The following is a 21,867-nucleotide window of genomic DNA, read 5'->3' as shown; positions in this document are numbered from 1 at the left end:
ATCCGCCTGCAATGTGTGGAGAACCTGGGTTCTTCCTGGGTTAGGAAGATCCCCTGGAGGAGGGCATGGCAACCCACTCCAGTATGCTTGCCTGGAGAATCCCCTTGGACAGAGGTGCCTGGCGGGCTACAGTCCATGAGGTCACAGAGTCAGACATGACTCAGCAACTAACCACAGCACAGCACAAATGCTCCAAACCTATCTGTTGAATGAATGACATCTGTGTCCTGAGAATAACCAGCACAGTGCCTGACCCACAAATCAGCCTCAGCCAATACTTGCTGATTGAATGAAAGCCCCAAGCCCTCCTCCACTTAAACTCTCCCTGACCTTCAGGAGTGGGCTCCAACAACCAGATGACCCTGAGATTGTCAGGGCCTCTCCTGGGCCCCCAGAGCGCCTAGTTACATCACCCTGAACCCTCCCTAGTCCAGCACCAGGTCTAGGGGTTTGGTGTTCACGAAGACCCTGGCAGCCCATCCCCATCTCAGACTCATTCTGAATCAGAGCAAGTTTCTAGTCATACTTTATTTTCCTGTTTTTGTTTTTGTTTTTAGTTTTTATTAAATAAAAGGAGCAGAGGGGGGAGCCTGTGGTCTCCGGGCTGTGGGAGAGCCACACGCCCTCCTGCCTCCGTTCAAGGTGCACTGCATGGTAGGCTTGAGGTGTAAGCTGGGCGGGGAGGGCAGCTGGGAGTGCGGGAGAGGTCAGAGGTCAGGACCTATGACCCCGGCCAGCCCTCCCAGGAAGACTCAGTGGGCAGGCAGGGAGGGCTCCTGGACCCCAACTGGGGCTCATCCTGAGGGCTGGCAGGGGGCCAAGGCCTGAGCTCCAAGCTGCAGAGCGGGAGTCCAGACCTGGCCGGGTTCCTTCCCACCCCAGTGTCCAGTCATTGGGGGTGTGCAGGGCGGTGGGGCAGGGTGCCCGGGCCCCTCACTCATGGACGTCCCAGATCTCAGACAGCAAAGGCGGCAGCTTCTTGTCCTGGAGCCGCAGGGCAAAGACCTGCTCCGAGTGCACAGAGCTGAGCGTGCGCAGGCTCACAAGCTTCATCAGCATGCGGGGGAAGCGCAGCTGGTCCTGCGAGGGGACAGGAGCGGGTGGGCGCAGGGCGGCCCACCAGAAGGGCCCCCCCCCCCCGCCCCTGGAGAGGCAGTGTGGGGCCCCTGGGCGTGGACTTGGCCTGACTCCTTGATGAGGGGACAGGGGCCTGGAGGACCAGCTTTTGAAAGGACACTGATCAGAACTCAGCTGCTGGGGGGCGCCAGGGACGTAGGAAGCTGACCCTACACGGGTCTAGATTTCCTCGGGAGGGTCTGGGCTCTGGTACCTGTGGCCTCTTGATGCGGGTGTAAGACAATAGCGCGTCCACGTAGGGCTGCTGCAGGGCCTCCACTCGGCTGGGCTCCTGCACGTTGGGCCGGTCGGCTGAGAAGATGTTGATGGCGATGAGGAGGGCGTACTCGGCATCATCCAGGCCCAGGCGCCTCATGGCCCGCGAGAACTCGAAGATGGGGTTGATGAATTCCACCTGCAGGCCTGCGGAGGCAGGAGACTGGTTCTGATGACCACTCTGACCCTAAAACTGGCCCCCATGCCTGGCCACTGGCACTGCCCACTGTCAGCAGAGCGGGGGAAACGGCAGCAGGTAGACAGCCGGTCACCCTGTAACCCCACTGCCCACCAAGGGTTTGGCACGTCATAGGTGTGCCATACGTCTTGCCTGAATGGAGGAATGAGTAATGAGTGCGAACATTTATTCAGAAGCTTCTACCACCCCGTCACCCCCTTCGCTTCCTTCCTGGTACCTCTCCTCTGGAAAAGGAAAGATGTTTAATCCCAGGTCACCTTACATCACCCCGAGGTGGCTTCCCCTGCTCTCGCAGTGAAGCAGAACTCATTTCCAGCTGTGACTCATTCATTCATCAAACCTGATTGAGCACCCACTGCATATCAGGTCCTGGGCAGAGACTTGTAAGACAAAGCCCCCTGCTCCGGTGGAACTTGCATTTGGGGCTTGAAGGGACAGATAACAGACAAGCCTATAAGTAGGCCATCCACCCTGTGAGATGATTCTAATGGATCGAGGTAATGCAGGGGAGGGTAATGGGGGCCAATGAAAATCACGTCCACATCTTAGACATGAGGGTCACCACAAGGTGACAGTGTTGGAAGGCCTCCCTAGCTGCAGGGTGTCTGGCTCCAAAGAGGGGAGGGAGGGAGTTAACAGGATGTGCTAGTGTTCCCTGGAGGGTGCCACCAGTCTGTTTGGCCTGGGACTAGGCTACCTAGGCCCTGGGACTTTGAGTATTAAAGCTCAGAAGGAGACGTGCCTGGTGGCAGAGTGGGTAAGAATCCGCATGCCAATGCAGGTGACTCAGGTTAGATCCCTGGTCCAGGAAGATACCACAAGCTGCAGGGCAACTAAACCCATGCACTGCAACTACCGAGGCCACCTGCCTAGAGCCCGTCACACACACGAGAAGCCCGCGCACGGCAACTGGAGAGAAGAGCCCACTTGCCGCAACTAGAGGAAGCTCCCGAAAAGCAACGAAGACCCAGTGCAGCTAAAAACAAATTAATTAAAAAAAAGAAAAAAAAGCTTGGAAGGTCCCAGGCAAACTAGGAAAAGATGGTCATCCTAGTTCTGGAAAGAGGGACCAGCAAACGCAGAAGCTGTGAGGCGACAGCACGTTTGGTGGGTTCAAATAACAGGGAGGCCACCGTGGCTGGAGGAGGGTGAGTGAGGGGAGGGTGGGAGATGAGGGCAGGGGAGAATGAGGCCATGCCCTACAGGGCCTGTGGGCCAGGTGAGGACTCTGGCTTTTCTCCCAGTGTGACGGGAGCCACGGATGGTGCTGAGCACAGGAGGAACGTGAGCTAAAGTGGTTGTTAACTGGATCCTTCCGATGACTGTGTGAACAAACACACCAGGCTGGGGTGGAGGTAGAAGCCCAGCAAGGGGCCCTGCAATGTTCCCAGAAGGGCAAACTGAGGCCCGGACTGTGACAATGGCAGAGGATGGGGCGGTAGGGGAAACCAACCCCCACTCCAGCCCCATCTCACTGTGCTGCAGCTGCCCAAACCGCCCTGTGGTTCCTTAAAACCATCCGCTCTTCCCCACCCCAAGACCTTTACACATGCTGAGACCCCTGCCAGCAACACCCTCCCAACCCCCAGTGCTCCCCTGCCAAGATTATACTCAAAGGGTTACTGGAACGGCCCTGGGTATTGGGAGAGCCAGGAATTAAGAGGAAGGAAAGATGGGGTGAGGAGCAGATGTCCAGGAGTACAGAGAAGTGCCCCACAGAGAGATGACGGGAGCGAGCAGGACTCACTGAGCATGCCCAGAGGCGGAGAGAGTGAGGCCCTGCACTTGTGTTTCCTGGTAGCTAACACTACTCCCCACCTCCCTTGTCCTCTGGTCCCACTGAGCCACACTACCTCCAGAAGCCCATCACCTCAGTTACATCCCCAGGGAAGTGCTCTTGGAGGGCAGGGACCAGGGCTGCCCTGTACAGTTGGGGAGGCTGTGCATTTCCCAATGGACTGAGATCCAGCCTCTCTCACATGAGACCAGGGCTGGGGAGGAAATAGTGTCTTTCCTTAATTCCTACCAAGATGCCCTATATGACAGCACATACCCCTCTGTCGCATCCTGCTCTATGTGCCCCATGTGCAGAGTCAGGGCTCAATAACCTCACTGTGCTCTTAGCTCTCACTGTGAGGTGGGTGCGCTCAGCCCTCACTCTATCTGGGATGTGAACAGATGGAAGCTCAGACAGGGATGAGAGGCCCTGGGTCTCCTGGCCAGCAGGGACCCCACTGCCCAGCCTGCACTTGGCCATACCCGCGCGGTGGAAGTCATCCTTGCTGTAGGTGAAATCCTTTAGGAAGGTGATGCACTCGGTCTCGTGGTTGTAGCGTCTGGCCGTCTCCAGTAGCATGATCTGAGGGTGGTGGAGGGGAGGGGGGTGGGAAGGGGCTGGGCAGGAGCTGGAGGAGCCCTGTGACCCTTCAGCCACTGTCCTTCCTCTACTGGCCTGAATGGACGAGCCCAATCTTGCTGGGATCATCCCTTGCCCACCCAACCATTCTCTCAGCCACAGGGCCTACAGCCAGCATGCTGGACACTCCAAGCTCTCTCCCTTCCCCAGGTTCGGCACCCCCAGCCTTCTCCACTCAGGACACTCTCCCTAAGTGCTTATTAGACACAGGGAAGAGCTTTCAGTCTGTTCTGTTCACCACCACGCCCCCAGCACGTGGAATAGGGCCTGGCATACACTAGACACTCAGCACTTACTCATTACCATGGTTTTGGTTCAAACATCAACTGCCTGAACAAGCCTTGTCAGCATGTTCCCTGAAGTGTGGCCCTCCAGCCCAACCCTCAATTATTCTCCATCTCAGGCCGTTTCCTTTCCTCGCCATCACAGGAAGCTCTGATGACGTGTTTAGCATTTAACGTTCTCCTGGAGAATACCACCCGCACCAGGGCAAGGCCTAGAGTCTGCTTTGTTCCTATGCTCCCGGCATCTCTCCTGGGGTTTATCTCAGGACTTCCTCAAGGGCAGGATGAAATGGACTCCCCGAGACTGGGCAGGCTGGCCGTTACCTCAATGGTAGAGGCCTTCAGGAGGGCGATCTGGTCTTCGCGACCCAGCTGCAGGAAGCCAGGCACCTGTTTAGCGAAGTCCACGATCTCCTGCACGGAGATGATGGCCAGCTCCGTGAAGTGGGCGAAACGCTGCTGGCGAGCATCACGGGACTGCGGGTCTGCGCCCAAGGGCCAGGGCTGGGGACACAGGGTGGGGGGGGGCAGGTTACTATCAGCATGTCTCCCGTGAGCCCAAGCCTACCCCATCTCAAAGCGCCTGTTCTCTGGAGCCTCATTCTCTCCCTGTGCCCTGGACTGTGGCCCTGTCGACTTGACCACGCTGGGCGCATCGTCCCTCGAGGCTGTGGAAGGGGCCGTACCGTGACTTTGGGCTGGTCGGAGAAGGAGCGTTTATTGCACTGCAGCTGGGCCGCCACCAACTGCTGGATCATTAGTTCCTGAGCAGCTGTTAACTGGATACCTTCACCTTCTCCGGAGCCCTGGCCACCCCCGTCGGACCCTCCAGGGGAGGCCCCAGGCCCGGAAGCTGGGCTGCTGCTGCTGACTCCTGGCCCTGTGGGTGACGACTGTTGCTGCTGCTGCTGCTGTTTCCGAATCTTCTTCTTCCGGATCTGTTCTTTAGAGAGGACGCCTGGTGGGGAGACACAGGCCTCAGCAGAGGCTCCAGAGCTGGACAGGGGCCGGCCTGGCCCCACTCCCTCCCCAGCACTCACATTGCTCCCGCATCCCTGCCTCCTTGCATTTCCGCAGCCGGCATTGCTGGCACTTGCGCCGCATGAAGGCGTCCATCTGGCAGGTGCCACCGCCCCGGCAGGCATAGCGCCCCGCCCCGCCTCGGATCACACTTCGGCGGAAGAAGCCCTTGCAGCCTTCACAGCTGAGCACGTTGTAGTGGAAGCCGGAGGCTGTGTCCCCGCACACTTGGCATAGCTCGTCGCCCAGCATCTTTGGAGCTGGGCCCTTCTTTCGCTTGCGCTCCGGCTCCTCTGCTGTGTCTAGGATGACTGGCGTGGGTGGACAGAAGCCATGAGACAGAGCCACGGGATAAACAGCAGCCAGAGGGACAGGTCCATGAGAGATCATAGGCAACGAATCAGAGTGTGGGGGGGGGGGGCCCACGGAGACGGTGATTCAGAGGGAAAGATGTGTATGTCAGTGAATCCCAAAGAATGGGTCATAATAAGAGGTACCAAGAACTAACAGAAGAAAAAAAAATCAGCAAGACGCTGGGGCTGGCCATCCCCATTTCTGATCTTTCTCTCTTTCTAGATTCCTCTCTGAGCCTCCATACCAACTCCCAACCCATGTCCCTGGACCCTGTCTCACCCACGACGGAGGCTGAGTCGGCCCCATCAGTGCTTGGGGCATCAGGATCCGCCCCTCCAGGGCATGGTTCAGGACCATCCTCCTTTCCCCCAGGTGAAGAAGAGGGGGTGCTGGGGCCATTTCCTGGGAGAGGGAGACAGTGAGTTTCGGCTGACAATAATCTGATGGGAGAATAGCTGTGTTGGGGAAGGGGGGTCACTCACCAGGCAAGGGGGTGTCCACGGAATTCGTGGTAGGGGTGGACATGGTGGGGTCACGGAGCAGCCTGCAGGATACAGGGGGGCGGAGAGCCTTGTGGGGCCAGGGAAGGACAGAGTAGGCCAGCCACAGGTCTTGATGAGGGTACCTCTCTTTCCTCCATCTCTCACACTCTTCCCCTACTTCGTACAGATCCCACCCCCGGTCTCTGCCAGCCTACAGACCCTCCTATTCCAGTTCCAATAGGGCCCGCCCCCTTTCTGCTCCAGGACAGCCTTCGGCTGGGTCTCAAGCCCTGCCCTCCCCTACTGTCAGCTCCCCTCTTTTAGGCTCCCTCCATCCACTCCAGACCTCGCCCACCGGATTTTTCCAGACACTATCCCTTCGGCTTCGAGGGCTCCGCCCTCACTTCCTCTTTCCCCTCCAGCTTCACCCCACCTCCGCCGAGGAAGCACCCCCATCTCTCCTTCGGACCCCTGCTCAGTCCATAATGCTCCGCCCACATCGTTTCTTTCTAGGCCCCGCCCCATCTGCGCCCTTCACGGCCCCCCGACCTCCTCCCATCATGCTCCGCCCTCACACCTCTCTCCAGGTCCCGCCCCTCTCCGAACAGCAGTGGAGGGCGGGGCTCATGGCTGCGCGCGAGGGTCTCGTGGGCGGCCTCTCTTACTGGGGGTCCACTACTCCCGTTGCCTTGGAAACAGCCGGGGGGCGGCGCGAACTAGGAGGGGAGAGGGTGCGAGGAGAGAAGGGGGCTGAGCCAAGCAGCGCAGGGAACGCCGGGAAGCCCCAGGCCCAGGGCTCCTCCCGCGCCGCCCCAAACTTGAGTGCACCTGCTTCTGTTCCCTTGCTCTGCCTTCTCTTCCTTCTTCTCCGTAGCCCCTGGCACGCCGCCGCGACTCAGGTCCCCTCAAAAGTAACTTCGCCACTTCTTCCGGCAACCCCACCGTGCGTCACTTCCGGGAGTGGGCGGGTAGTTGCGATGACGAAATTCCGGCTCGTCCCGGGATAGCCTAATGGGCTGCCCAACGTGGAAGTCGTGGACCCGCCGGAAGTTTGCGTTTCCGGGTAACTAGGATGTGGGCCGGCAGAAGAGTTCCTGACCCATTCAATGAAATGTTGGGCAGTAGGGCGGCGTGAAGGTCAAAGTCGCTCAGTCGTATCCCCACTCTTTGGGACCCCATGGACTGCAGCCCACCAGGCTCCTCTATCCATGGAATTCTCCAGGCCAGAATACTAAGAGTAGATATCCGTTTTCTTCTCCAGGGGATCTTCCCAACCCAGAGATTGAACCCAGGTCTGACGCGTCGCAGGCGGGTTCTTTACCTGGTTCTTTACCAGGGCGGCGTGGTGAGTCCCAGATCTTCCCGCCCCTCCCTGTGTAGCCTTAAACTCTGTCTCTTGCTCGAGGGCCAAAGGTTTACTCGGCATCACCTCCCCAGCTGCGGCTCCTTTTGGCACACGGCTGATTAAAAGAATGTTTGTCCTTTTTAAGTTGTGGTAAGTTTTCTGATTTTGGAGGAGCGCTGCTTACTGGTTTCAAATAACTGAAATTACCAACCTAGACCTAGTAAAAGCATATTTTGAAAATAATTTGGTGGGACTTCTCCGGTGGTCCAGTGGCTAGGATTCCAGGCTCCTAATTCAGGGGGCCTGGGTTTGATCCCTTCTAGGGGAACCTGATCCCACATGCCACTAAGGCACAGGGCAGCCAAATAAATATATTAAAAATAAATCCAACTTGCAATGCAGGGAATGAGGGTCCCATCTCTGGTCAGGGAACAAGGATCCCAGTGTGGGGGGGCGGTTAGAGCAACTAAGCCCACGTGTTCCAGAGCCTTCCTGCCACCAGAGTGCACGGCCAGATCAAAAGATCCAGCATGATGTAGTGAAGATCTCAACTGAGACCCAATGCAGTCAAATAAATACTTTTTTTCTTTTAAGAAAGAGACCTGGTACAAGATGATTCAGCTTTGGGTTTCCCTGGTGGCACAGTGGATAAGGATCTGCCTGCCAGTGCAAGGCACACCGGTTCTATCCCTGGTCTGGGAAGATTCTATGCAGAGGAGCAACTAAGCTCATGGGCCCCAAATACTGAAGCCAGCACACCACATCAAGTGTAGCCCCTGCTCATGGAAACTAGAGAAAGCCCATCCTAAACAGCAATGACCCAGCACAGCCAAAAATAAATGATTTGGTCTTTATTAACGGTAAAATTCTCTCAGTCCTGTCCAACTCTTTGCAATCCCATGGACTATACAGTCCATGGAATTCTCCAGGTCAGAATACTGGAGTGAGTAGCCTTTCCCTCCTCCAGGAAATCTTCCCAACCCAGGGATCGAACCCAGGTCTCCCACGTTGCAGGCGGATTCTTTACCAGCTGAGCCACAAGGGAAGCCCTTATTAACTAGCATGATGCATCTTACAAGCGAAGAAACAAAAGACAGATGAGATACCATAAGCAATCACAAAAGAATAGGGGTGGACAGGGCTAAGGAAGCCATTTGCGCACCTGGGGGCAGCACCCTCCGAGAGTGAGCCCGGACCCATGGATGCTTCAAGACCTGGGCCAAGGGCAGCCGCTTCGAGGGCTGGTATCTGAGAAGCCTGGAGATCAGGTCCCGAGCCCCCAAAGGTATTGATGCAGGAAATCTTACATCAACCTGATGAGACCAGAGAAGAAAGAGAAGTATGGTTAGTTTCCTTGGTCCATTCAAGGCACTGGCTGGGATCATAGCAGACCACCTTTGTGTGTGCCCCAGGCTCCCAGCCACCCCTTACCCCCAGCCCCCGCATGAATGCCCAGAGTGTGGCCATCCCACCTTGAGGATGCCTCTGTAGGTCTCACTATGGGAGGTGCTCTCAAAGGGCGGATTTCCCACCAGCAGCTCATAGCAGAGCACCCCTAGGCACCATAGATCTATCTTTTCATTGTATGTTCTCCCCTCAATCATTTCTGGGGGCAAGTAGTCCAGCGTCCCACACATCGTCTTTCTCCTAGAGAAAGGAACATTAAGTGGAGGCTCAGTAGAAGGGACACTCTCCTTCCCCAGCATCTAATCCTGGGCAATCCCGTCTCAAGCACAGGAGCTTGGAAAGACCAAGTTTTCATATGAATTAAGGTTCAGAGAAGGCAAGTCCTGGGACCAACAATTCCATATTCTGATATTCTTCCTACATTATTTAGCTTATGATCTAGGAAGTTGTGGAACAAACTGATGGTCCACCAAGAGGGACCAAGTAAATTAATTATGGTTTATTGATAGAGTAAAATTCCTGGAATTATGGCACAATCATTCTTAATGTACTTACATGGAAACTTATTGGTATAATTTTATGTAAACATTAAAAAATAGAAGATATAGTTGAACCACATTCTTTCAGTCTACAAATACTTATTAAAATATGCATTTCAAAAGGCAGCATTAAAATACAAACCCAGGTTTGTAGCTGGGTCTTACATGTGAAATGAATTACGTTGGATCATTCTTAACTGGCACCCAGGGTGCCACCGCCTGTCCTACCTTAGAGAGGGTGTGTGCACAGACCAGCCAAAGTCTGCCATCTTCACCTCACCCATGAGCCCCAGCAGCAGGTTCTCTGGCTTAACATCCCTGTGAATCACCTTTTCATGGCAGTACGTCAGAGCATCTGCCAACTCCTCCATCACCTGTGTGAACAGAGAAAAAGCAGTCTGGAAATGAAGCCGGCCATGAGGTGATGATGGCTGTCATTCCCACCTGGAGCCCAAAATCCAAAAATCCCTGGCTTTCTAAGTCAGTTTCATTCATTTATTCAGTGAACTCCCTCACAGCCTTTCATGTTTCTTTCCATAAGGTAATGCAGTTAGATTCTGTTGCTTAAAACCAAAGAATGCAAACTTATACACACTACTTATTAATGTCCCGGGGATAATTATTCAGTTCAGTTCAGTCGCTGAGTCATGTCCGACTCTTTGCGACCCCATGGACTGCAGCATGCCAGGCCTCCCTGTCCATCGCCAACTCCCAGAGTTTACTCAAGTTGAGTCAGTGATGCCATAGGGTATCCAAATGTAAAATTGATAGAAAAAAGCAATTCAGGACTTCCCTGGTGGTCCAGTGGTAAAGAATCCACCTGCCAATGCAGGGGACACAGGTTCAAGTCCTCATCTGGGAAGATTCCACATGCCACAGAGCAACTAAGCCAGTGTGCCGCAACTGCTGAGCCTACGCACCCTGGAGCCCATGCTTCACAACAAGAGAAGCCACTGCAATGAGAAGCCAGTGCAAGTAGACCAAGTCCCACATGTCTACAAAAACCCTGCACAGCCATAAATTAATTCATTAATTCATACAAGTTTTTTTTTTTGTTTTTTTTTTAAAGAAGCAATCTGAACCCTCATGAAAGCCATTAGCAGTGACCCTTATGAACCCTAGCCCTCAGCCTCCTCTGCCTCACCGTGGCGGTACACTGTTCATCAAACGTGTGGCTCTTTTGTAGCTCCTTGTAGAGCTCACCCCTTGGAGCATATTCGAGAATCAAGTACACCCGGCGTGCATCATGGAATTAGTTATACAGGCGAAGGATACTGTGCTGTCTAGGGGCCAAAAGGAGGAAGGGTCAAGACTCCTCCCTGAGGGCCAATTCATGATGCTATTACAAATGACTGGTCACACAAAGGGGCAAATTGTGCTGGGGCCAGGAGAGTAACAGCTCCATCTGGAAGTCTGTGAGGGGGAAAAACGCACGGGAATCTCATTCATACAGAGACTGTCCTTACTGGAGGTGCACCTGGATTTCAATTTCCCTGCACGGCTGGTGTTGCAGTCCTTCCTTCTCTATCTGGGACTTGAAGAGGACTTTCAGGGCCACAATGAAATGGCTTTTCTTGAGGCGAGCCAGGTACACATTCCCAAATTTTCCCTTGCCAAGAGGATGCCCGATTTCAAAATCATCAATTGTGAAACGCCGCCTGAGAGGAGAAAGAAAAGAGCCTCAATTTAGGAGGTGGGTGGAGAGTCGGGGATCCTTCATGCTTGCCTATGTTCTTTCGCTTTTGCCTCCCCGGACCCCTTTTCCTTCTCCCATCCAAGTACTAACCAGGCCCGACCCTGCTTAGCTTCCGAGATCAGACGAGATCGGGCGCGTTCAGGGTGGTATGGCCGTAGACCCCTTTTCCTTCTCAAAGGGCCCAGCCAGGGTGTCTGGTCAAAAACTGTTAGTCCCGTGAGGCAACACTTGACACGTGCAGCTTGCTCTTCATTTCTGGGTCCCACCTCTCTTCCTCAGGGGTGCTGGGCCCTGTTTGACCTGTTGCAGCTACTAAAAGAAAAAGAAAGAAAGAAAAGAGAGGTCCATACTTTCTTCTGTGCACGCCCATCCTCAACAGCTGACACCAGACCTTTCCTCTAAAACCTCTCTGTCTGGTCCTTTCACCTGCGGGCTGACCCCTTCTCGACTTCCTAACAGCTTTTCGGTGGCTCATGACAAGAGATGGTGGTGAGAAGGGCGCCTTCCTCTGCCTTGTGGAGCTGGGTATCCAGGCAGAACACTCAGGATGAGCTTCTTCCGATCCGGACCTGCTCCCACACAGAGGTTCCAGTGGCTGAGCGGACACCACCTGGAGGTTCCATTGTGGAGCACCAGCACACTCTTTATGTTAAGTGCTCCAGCCCCATTGGCTGAATAGGTTGGCTTCCATTGGTTGAAGTATCTGAGGCTTAGGCAGTGTACCCAATGGAAGGAGTAGCAATAAAAGCTTCCGCCCCGCCCCCGTAATTTGGGGGCGGGACTGAGGGCGCTGGACCAATGAGAGGGCAGGGCGCGGAGACTGGAAGGCGGGCCCGAGGCACAAAGACAGGCCTGGAGAGAGTAGGAGAAAGCGAGGACTGGCTTGGAGAGGCTGTGATGTGAACACGTTAGTCGCTCAGTCGTGTCTGACTCTTTGCCACCCCATGGACTGTAGCCCGCCAGGCTTCTCTGTCCCTGGGGATTCTCCAGGCAAGAATACTAAAGTGAATACTGGAGTGAATCTCCGTTCCCCATCTTCCCGACCCAGGGATCGAACCCTCATCTCCTTCATTACAGGCAGATTCTTAACCGTTTGAGCTACAAGGAAGTCTTTGTGATGTGACCAGACTGAATGAATGAACAAATAGATAAATCCCTGAACGCCTAAGGGAACTCAGTGACGTAATGCAGGTGTGACTGGTTATAAATCAACCGCAGGAAGCTGCCAGGGAAGGTTGTGCTGTCGACAAACCGCACAGCCACGTGCAGCCCATCCTGACCCAGCTTGAGCGTCCTGTCCTACTCAGGCCTCTCTCCAGGGAAGGTCCCCCTCCATCACTCACATACGTGAGCGTCACCACGGTGGAGCTCCCCGACATGTGTGCTTCTCTCCCCTAATATCCAGTGGCTTGTGTATTCTCCCCCAATACACCTGCCTCCCCCAGCCCAGGAATGCCCAGGCCATTTGTTCTGGGAGCAAGGACCCACAGATCACTCACTCTCTCCTCTCTCCTGTACTTACTACAGTACTGTTGACCCTTGAACAAGAGCGGGTGGGCGCTTTAGGGGCGCTGACCTTCAGCACTATCAGAAATGCACACACAGTGTTACAGGGTAGAACCAATTCGGACTCCCTGTGGATCTGTTTCTTTGACTTTAACCTTTTCTTTGCCTTGCTTTTATTATTATAGTCATACATAATGGCCTGCCTCAGGGAAAGCTGCCCTCTCTCGGACTTTTAAAGTGCCTTTGTTCAACTCACAGAGATACAATCTGACTTAGCCTACCTGTGAATGACTGCAGAAAAGGAGAAATTTAACACATCCCCTCCTGTTTTGCAAGATAAATAGCTTTTCTACTTGCCTTCCTCACCTCCTCTACTTCTCTGTTCTATAGAAGAACCTGGCATGCAGACCCAGATGAAATGGTTATTAGACATTAGTATGCCATGTTCTCGGTCAGCCAGCTTTCCCAATAAAGCCATATTCCTTGCCTCCACACCTGGGATTTATTGGCCTGTCATGTGGGCTGCTGAGCGTGGAAGAATTGATGTTTTTAAGCTGTGGAGCTGGAGAAGACTCTTGAGAGTCCCTTGGACAGCAAGGAGATCAAACAGTTCAATTCTAAAGGAAATCAACCCTGAATATTCATTGGAAGGACTGATTCTGAAGCTGAAGCTCCAATACTTTGGCCACCTATGTGAAGAGTCAACTCATTTGAAAAGAACTTGACACTGGGAAAGACTGAGCACAGGAGGAAAAGGGGGCAACAGATGATGAGATTGTTGGACGGCATCATCGACTTGGTGGACATGAGTTTGAACAAACTCCAGGAGATTGTTCAGGACAGAGAAGCTTGGCGTGCTGGGGTCGCAAAGAGTTGGACACGACAGGGCGACTGAACAACAACACTTTCAGCACTGTCAAAAATCCACACATAGGATTTCCCTGGTGGCTCATTGGTTAAGACTCTGCACTTCTGATGCCAAGCAGGGCCTTTGGGGCTCCCAGGAACAGAGGTCTTTTTGTCTCCCATTTCTTTTTCTTTTTTGGCTGCACGAGGTCTTCGTTGCTGCATGCAGGCTTTCTCTAGTTGTGGCAAGTGGGGCTACTCTTCCTTGCAGTGCAAGGGCTTCTCATCATGGTGACCTCTACAGGCTGTAGAGTGTAGGCTCAGTAGCTGGGGCTCACAACTGCACGAACCCCCTAGAGCGCAGGTTCAGTAGTTATGGCCCACAGGTTTAGTTAATCTGCAGTTAATCTGTGGAATCTTCCTGGACCAGGGGTCAAACCCATGTCCCCTGAATTGGCAGACAGATTCTTAGCCACTGAGCCACCAGGAAAGTCTGCCTCCTATTTCTTAACAGGCAAGACTCCAGCCTCTGTGACCTCTGAGTTCCAAAGGGCAGAACAGTTGCTAATTAAGGGAGGAGCAGCCCTGAAACCACCTGAGGCAAGATTAAAGGGGCCAATGAGGCTCATCAAGGTTAGGAGACTGGACCACCTAAGGCCCTGGACACACCCTAGTCTTGTCAATAGCCCCACCCTGTTGAAACTTTGCAGAAGAAAGAAGAATTCAAGACTGTTCAGTTCAGTGGCTCAGTGGTGTCCTATTCTTTTCGAGTCTCAAGTCTCTGTGTGAGTCTCAAGACTGTTACTGCTTTTTAAAAAATATACATACTTATTTATGGCTGTACTGGGTCTTCCTTGCTGCGTGCAGGCTTTCTCTAGTTATGGAGATTGGGAGCTAGTCTCTTGTTGTGGAGCACAGGCTTAGTTGCCTCATAACTGTGGGATCTTCTCAAACCAGGAATTGAACCTGTACCGCCTATATTGGCAGGCAGATTCTTAACCACAACCAACAGGGAAGGCTGTTACTGCCTTGATCCTTAACATATCCCCTTGCCTGATTAACCTCTCTATTCACCAGGAAGCAGGGCACAGTTCTTGAGGTTCTAGCCTACTCTATTCCCCAGTTGCCTGGCAAAGAAGTACAGCAACTCTTTCTTTCTCCTCCATAACTCTGTCTCTATTTCTGTTTGGCACTGATGCACAGAGAGCCAAGATTTTGGCATCAAGTCCCAGTGTATGGGTTCAAGTCCCAACCTGAGTTACAAAACTTCACTTTCACTGCTGTGGCCCAGGTTCGACCCCTGGTGGGGAAACTAAGATCCTGCAAGCCGAGCAGTGGGACAAAAACGAAAAATTCAGAATACTTGAACAGGTAGAAGATGGAAATTATTCCAAAGTCTTTCCCCAATGATAATCAGATCTATATTATGTGTATATGATCTATATTGAGTGTATATGTATTTTTTTTTAATGGGAATACATGCTCCATGCTCTTTTGCAGATTGTTTTCTCCATTTCAGCTTGGGCTTCAAGTTGTGGAATTTCCCATCCCAGGAGGTTTGCCAGTAAAAGGAGTGGCTAACAGGGATATGGGGGAGGGGAGTGACTGAATGGGTGTTTCTGCCACTTCCTCAGGGTGTAATGTTGAGCCAAGTTATTCACTATTGCTGTGCCTCAGTTTCCTCATCTGTAAATTGTGACCAACGAGAGTTGGCTGTTGCACTGTCATTATGAAAATGGGTGGCCTCATGCTGTATAGGGCCACCTAAGATGGACTGGTCATGGTGGAGAGTTCTGACAAAAAGTGGCCCACTGGAGAAGAGAATGGCAAACCACTTCCTATTCTTACCTTGAGAACCCCATGAACAGTCAGTCAGTTCAGTCACTCAGTCATGTCCAACTCTCTGTGACCGCATGGACTGCAGCACGCCAGGCCTCCCTGTCCATCACCAACTCCTGGGGCTTGCTCAAACTCATGTCCGTTGAATCAGTGATGCCATCCAACCATCTCATCCTCTGTTGTCCCCTTGTCTTTCTGCTTTCAATCTTTCCCAACATCAAGGTCTTTTCCAAGTAGTCAGTTCTTCGTATCAGGTGGCCAAAGGACCGCAGCTTCAGCTTCAGCATCAGTCCTTCCAATGAAAATTCGGGACTGATTTCCTTTAGGAATGACTGATCTCCTTGCAGTCCAAGGGACTCTCAAGAGTCTTCTCCAGCACCACAGTTCAAAAGTTCATTTCTTCGGCACTCAGTTTTTATAATCCAACTCTCACATCCATGTGTGACTACTGGAAAATCCATAGCTTTGACCAGATGGACCTTTGTTGGCAAAGTAATGTCTCTGCTTTTCAATATGCTCTCTAGTTTGGTAATAGCTTTTCTTCCAAGGAGCAAGCATCTTTTAATTTCATGGTTGCAGTCATCATCTGCAGTGATTTTGGAGCCCAAGAAAATAAAGTCTGTCACTGTTTCCATTGTTAACCCATCTATTTGCCATGAAGTATGGGACTAGATGCCATGATCTTAGTTTTCTGAATGTTGAGTTTCAAGCCAGCTTTTTCACTCTCCTCTTCCACTTTCATCAAGAGGCTCTTTAGTTCCTCACTTTCTGCCATAAGGGTGGTGTCATCTGCATATATGAGGTTATTGATATTTCTCCCAGCAATCTTGAATCCAGCTTGTGTTTCCTCCAGCCCAGCGTTTCTCATGATGTACTCTGCATATAAGTTAAATAAGCAGGGTGATAATATACAGCCTTGACGTACTCCTTTTCCTGTTTGGAACCAGTCTCTTGTTCCATGTCCAGTTCTAACTGTTGCTTCCTGACCTGCATACAGATTTCTCAGGAGGCAGATCAGGTGGTCTGGTATTCCCATCTCTTGTAGAATTTTCCACAGTTTGTTGTGATCCACACAGTCAAAGGCTTTGGCATAGTCAATAAAGCAGAAGTAGATGTTTTTCTGGAACTCTCTTGCTTTTTCAATGATCCAGCAGATGTTGGCAATTTGATCTCTGGTTCCTCTGCCTTTTCTAAATCCAGCTTCACTATCTGGAAGTTCTTTTTTTCTTTTTCAGTTCTCCCACTTTATTGCTACCAACCCATCTCCCTCCACCCTCGTGCACACATGCTAAGTCATGTAATCCCATGGACTTCAGCCCGCCAGGCTCCTCTGTCCATGGACTTTTCCAGGCAAGAATACTGGAGTGGGTTGCCATTTCCTTCTCCTCAATATCTGGAAGTTCTTGAACATCTGGAAGACAGTTTTCATTCTGGCTGCCTCTGACAGATAAGGATAAGAGGCTTATGGAAGCTTCCTGTTGGGAGAGACTGACTGTGGGGGAAACTGGGTCTTGTTCTGATAGGTGGGACCATGCTCTGTACATCTTTAATCCAATTTTCTGTTGATGGGAGGGGCTGTGTTCCCTCAGGTTGTTTGACCTGAGACCAAACTATGGTGGAGGTAATGAAGATAATGGCGACCTCCTTCAAAGGGACCTGCACTGCCTCATCAATGCCCCCGACCCTTGCCTCTGCTGGAGACTCCTGGTCACTCACAGGCAAGTCTAGGTCAGTCTCTTGTGGGGTCACTGCTCCTTTATCTTGGGTCCCGGTGCACACAAGGCTTTGTTTGTGCCCTCCAAGAGTCTCTCTCCCCAGTCTTGTGTAAGTTTTGTAATCAAATCCCACTGGCCTCCAAAGTCAAATTCCCCTGGGGGTTCTCAGTCCCTTTGCCAGATCCCCAGGTTGGGGGATCTGTTGTGGATCCTAGAACTTTCTTAACAGTGTGATAATTTCTTTGGTATAATTGTTCTGCAGTTTGTGGGTCATCTGCTCAGTGGCTTGATGGTGGAGTTAATGGAGACCTCCTCCAAGAGGGCTTATGCCACAGGCTGTGTGACCAGCCTCCTGCACCCAGAGCCCCTGGCCCTGCAGCAGGCCACTGGTGACCCAAACCTCCACAGGAGACACTCACACGCGGTTCTGACTCAGTCTCTAAGGGGTCTCCAGGTCCTGGTGCGCGCAAGGTTTTGTTTGAACCCTCCGAGTGTCTCTGGTGGGCAGGGGGCTTGATTTTAAATGAGACTTCACCCCTTCTACCGTCTTGCTGGACAGTACGAAAAGGCAAAAAGATATGACACTGAAAGATGAACTCCTCAGGTCGGTAGGTGCCCAGTATACTACTGAAGAAGAGTGGAGAAATAACTCCCGAAAGAATGAAGAGACAGAGCCAAAGCGAAAACAACGCCCAGTTGTGGATGTGACTAGCGATGGAAGTAAAGTCCAATGTTGTAAAGAACAATATTACATAGAAACCTGGAATCTAATGTCCATGAATCAAGGTAAACTGGAAGTGGTCAAACAGGAGATTGCAAGAGTGAACCTCAACATATTTGGAATCAGTGAACTAAAACGGACTGGAATAGGCGAATTTAATTCAGATGACCATGATATCTACTACTGTGGGCAAGAATCTCTTAGAAGAAATGGAGTAGCCCTCATAGTCAACAAAATGCAGTCTGAAATGCAGTACTTGGGTGCAATCTCAAAAATGACAGAATGATCTTGGTTTATTTCCAAGGCAAGCCATTCAATATCACAGTAATCCAAGTCTATGCCCCAAGCAGTAATGCTGAAGAAGCTGAAATTGAATGGCTCTATGAAGACCTACAAGACCTTCTAGAAGAAATGTTGCAGAAACCAGTACTCGAGAAACCAAGTATGACACTTGGAGAGGTGGAGAACTCAGGCTTATTATGCCGGCGGGCTCAGGGGACTTAACACTCCAAGCTCTGAGCCCCGGACAAAGGGGTTACAGTGTTTTTATACACTGACAGGCATGATTAAGCAGGTTTGCGGGTTTGCAGAGGCTAGGGTGAATGCAAAGAGCAGGACAAGGGTGAGTGAGATAAGCTCCAGTTCCTAGTATTGTGAGTCCCCACTTTCTGAGACCTACCTGCTCTAGACTTTGCAAGGAGCAAGCTGAGTTACAGAGGCAGAAGGAGCAGGAGGTTATGTAAAAATTTAAAATTTTCCTCTTCACTAACACCCAAAATAGATGTCCTTTTCATCATAGGGGACTGGAATGCAAAAGTAGGAACTCAAAATATACCTGGAGTAACAGGCATTTGGCCTTGGAGTACAGAATGAAGCAGGTCAAAGGCTAATAGAGTTTTGCCAAGAGAACGCACTGGTCATAGCAAACACCCTCTTCCAACAATACAAGAGATGACTCTACACATGGACATCACTAGACGGTCAATACTGAAATCGGATTGATTATATTCTTTGCAGCCAAAGATGGAGAAGCTCTATACAGTCACCAAAAACAAGATCAGGAGCTGACTGTGGCTCAGATCATGAACTCCTTATTGCAAAATTCAGGCTTAAATTGAAGAAAGCAGGAAAAACCACTAGACCATTCAGGTATGACCTAAATTAAATCCCTTACAATTATACAGTGGATGTGACAAATAGATTCAAAGGATTAGATCTGATAGATGGAGAGCCTGAAGAACTATGGATGGAGCTTCGTGACACTGCACAGGAGGCAGTGATCAAGACCATCTCCAAGAAAAAGACCTGCAAAAAGGCAAAACGGTTGTCTGAGGAGGCCTTACAAATAGCTGAGAAAAGAAGAGAAGGGAAAGGCAAAGGAGAAAAGGAAAGATATACCCATCTGAATGTACAGTTCCAAAGAATAGCAAGGAGAGATAAGAAAGCCTTCCTCAACTAGATCTGAAAGACACACATGCACCCCAATGTTCATTGCAGCACTGTTTATAATTCCCAGGACATGGAAGCAACCTAGATGCCCATCAGCAGACAAATGGATAAGGAAGCTATGGTACATATACACAATGGAATATTACTCAGCCATTAAAAAGAATTCATTTGAATCAGTTCTAATGAGATGGATGAAACTGGAGCCCATTATACAGAGTGAAGTAAGCCAGAAAGATAAAGACCAATACAGTATACTAATGCATATATATGGAATTTTAAAAGATGGTAACGCTAACCCAATATGCAAAACAGAAAAAGAGACACAGATGTACAGAACAGACTTTGGGACTCTGTGGGAGAAGGCGAGGGTGGGATATTCTGAGAGAATAGCATTGAAACAAGTATACTATCAAGGGTGAAACAGATCACCAGCCCAGGTTGGATGCATGAGACAAGTGCTCAGGGCTGGTGCACTGGGAAGTCTCAGAGGGATCGGATGGGGAGGGAGGTGGGAGGGGGAATCGGAATGGGGAACACATGTAAATCCATGGCTGATTCATGTCAATGTATGGCAAAAACCACTACAATATTGTAAACTAATTAGCCTCCAACTAATAGACATAAATGAAAAAAAATAAAAATAAAATAAAAAAGAAAGCCTTCCTCAGTGATCAATGCAAAGAATAGAGGAAAATAGTAGAATCGGAAAGACTAGAGATCTCTTCAAGAAAATTAGAGATACCAAGGGAACATTTCATGCAAAGATGGGCTCAATAAAGGACAGAAATGGTATGGACCTAACAGAAGCAGAAGATATTAAGAAGAGGTGGCAAGAATACACAGACAAACTATACAGAAAAGATCTTCATGACACAGATAACCATGATGGTATGATCACTCATCTAGAGCCAGACACCCTGGAGTCTAAAGTCAAGTGGGCCTTAGGAAGCATCACTATGAACAAGCAAGTGGAGGTGATGCAATTCCAGTTGAGCTATTTCAAATCCTAAAAGATAATGTTATTAAAATGCTGCACTGCATATGCCAGCAAATTTGGAAAGCTCAGCAGTGGCCACAGGACTGGGAAAGTCAGTTTTCATTCCAATGCCAAAGAAAGGCAATGCCAAAGAATGTTCAAACTGCCACACAATTGCACTCATCTCACATGCTAGTAAAGTAATGTTCAAAATTCTCCAAGCCAGGCTTCAACAGTATGTGAACCGTGAACTTCCAGATGTTGAAGCTGGGTTTAGAAAAGACAGAGGAACCAGAGATCAAACTGTCAACATCCACTGGATCATCGAAAAAGCAAGAGAATTCCGGAAAAACATCTACTTCTGCTTTATTGATTACACCAACGCCTTTGACTGTGTGGATCACAACAAACTTGAAAATTCTTCAAGAGATGGGCATACCAAACCACCTTACCGGCCTCCTGAGAAATCTGTATGCATGTCGAGAAGGAACAGTTAGAACTGGACATGGGACAACAGACTGGTTCCAAATAAGGAAAGGAGTATGTCAAGGTTGTATATTGTCAACCTGCTTATTTAACTTATGTGCAGAGTAGTACATCATGCGAAATGCCAGACTGGATGAAGCACAAGCTGGAATCAAGATTGCCGGGAGAAATATCAATAACCTCAGATATGTAGATGACACCACCCTTATAGCAGAAAGTGAAGAGGAACTGAAGAGCCTCTTGATGAAAATGAAAGAGGAGAGTGAAAAAACTGGCTTAAAACTCAACATTGAAAAAATGAAGATCATGGCATCTGGTCCCATCTCTTCATGGCAAACAGATGGGGAAACAATGGAAACAGTGACAGACTTTATTTTCTTGGGCTCCAAAATCACTGCAGATGGTGACTGCAGCCATGAAATTAAAAGACCCTTGCTCCTTGAAAGAAAAGCTATGACCAACCTAGATAGCATATTAAAAAGCAGAGACATTAGTTTGCCAACAAAAGTCCGTCTAGTCAAAGCTATGGTTTTTCCAGTAGTCATGTATGGATGGGAGAGTTGAACCATAAAGAAAGCTGAGCACTGAAGAATTGATGCTTTTGAACTGTGGTGTTGGAGAAGACTCTTGAGAGTCCCTTGGACTATGAGGAGACTGAACCAGTCAATTCTAAAGGAAATCATTCCTGAATATTCATTGGAAGGACTGATGCTGAAGCTGAAACTCCAATACTTTGGCCACCTAATGTGAAAAACTAACTCCCTGAAAAAGACTCTGATGCTGGGAAAGATTGAAGGCAGGAGGAGAAGGGGACGACAGAGGATGAGATGGTTGGATGGCATCACCACTGATGGACATGAGTTTGAGCAAGCTCCGGGAATTGGTGATAGACCGGGAAGCCTGGCATGCTGCAGTCCATGGGGTCGCAAAGTGTTGGACATGACTGAGCGACTGAACTGAACTGAACTGAACTTGTCATTATGATTAAATGAGATAACAAGTGGTGAACATTGCCAGGTTCAAATAAGGAGGTCAGTATGTGTGCACACTAAGTCACTTCAGTTGTGTCTGACTCTGTGTGACGCTATGGACGGCAGCCCACCAGGCTCCTCTATCCATGGGATTTCCCAGGCAGGAATACTGCGGTGGGCTGCCATTTCCTTCTCCGGGGGATCTTCCAGACCCAGGGATCAAA

At 50.6% G+C, this 21,867-nt stretch overlaps 2 protein-coding genes across 2 annotated transcripts; both read right to left on the bottom strand.

Annotated features, from left to right (window-relative positions):
- Positions 1-550: 550 nt before the first annotated feature.
- On the bottom strand, positions 551-7,134 carry NR1H2 (nuclear receptor subfamily 1 group H member 2). The gene is made up of 10 exons (XM_043899917.1): positions 6,976-7,134; positions 6,725-6,863; positions 6,148-6,209; positions 5,945-6,067; positions 5,332-5,622; positions 4,978-5,249; positions 4,616-4,795; positions 3,851-3,950; positions 1,331-1,539; positions 551-1,080 (listed from the first exon to the last, which is right to left on the bottom strand). The coding sequence occupies exons 3-10, from the start codon at positions 6,188-6,190 to the stop codon at positions 934-936; spliced, it is 1,365 nt and encodes a 454-aa protein (XP_043755852.1). The 5' UTR covers positions 6,191-6,209; positions 6,725-6,863; positions 6,976-7,134; the 3' UTR covers positions 551-933.
- A 1,473-nt stretch (positions 7,135-8,607) lies between these two features.
- Positions 8,608-11,609, bottom strand: LOC122692793 (aurora kinase C-like). The gene is given in 7 exon segments (XM_043900618.1): positions 8,608-8,805; positions 8,965-9,139; positions 9,667-9,812; positions 10,583-10,721; positions 10,905-11,096; positions 11,401-11,446; positions 11,561-11,609. Coding segments are annotated over 7 exon segments (945 nt in total).
- Between the last annotated feature and the right edge of the window lie 10,258 nt (positions 11,610-21,867).

The sequence above is a fragment of the Cervus elaphus genome, chromosome 4 (assembly GCF_910594005.1).
Source record: "Cervus elaphus chromosome 4, mCerEla1.1, whole genome shotgun sequence".
In the NCBI taxonomy this organism is placed as follows: domain Eukaryota; kingdom Metazoa; phylum Chordata; class Mammalia; order Artiodactyla; family Cervidae; genus Cervus; species Cervus elaphus.
The sequence above is the reverse complement of the archived record's forward strand: the minus strand, read 5'-3'. Positions and strand labels throughout refer to the sequence as shown.

Excerpts from the sequence above, each read along its gene's own strand:
- NR1H2 (XM_043899917.1), bottom strand. The coding sequence starts at position 6,190 with ATGTCCACCCCTACCACGAATTCCGTGGACACCCCCTTGCCTG. Across the intron at positions 5,623-5,944 it reads CGACTCAGCCTCCGTCGTGG|TCATCCTAGACACAGCAGAG; the intron begins GTGAGACAGGGT and ends CACCCACGCCAG. Across the intron at positions 4,796-4,977 it reads CCGACCAGCCCAAAGTCACG|CCCTGGCCCTTGGGCGCAGA; the intron begins GTACGGCCCCTT and ends CTGTGTCCCCAG.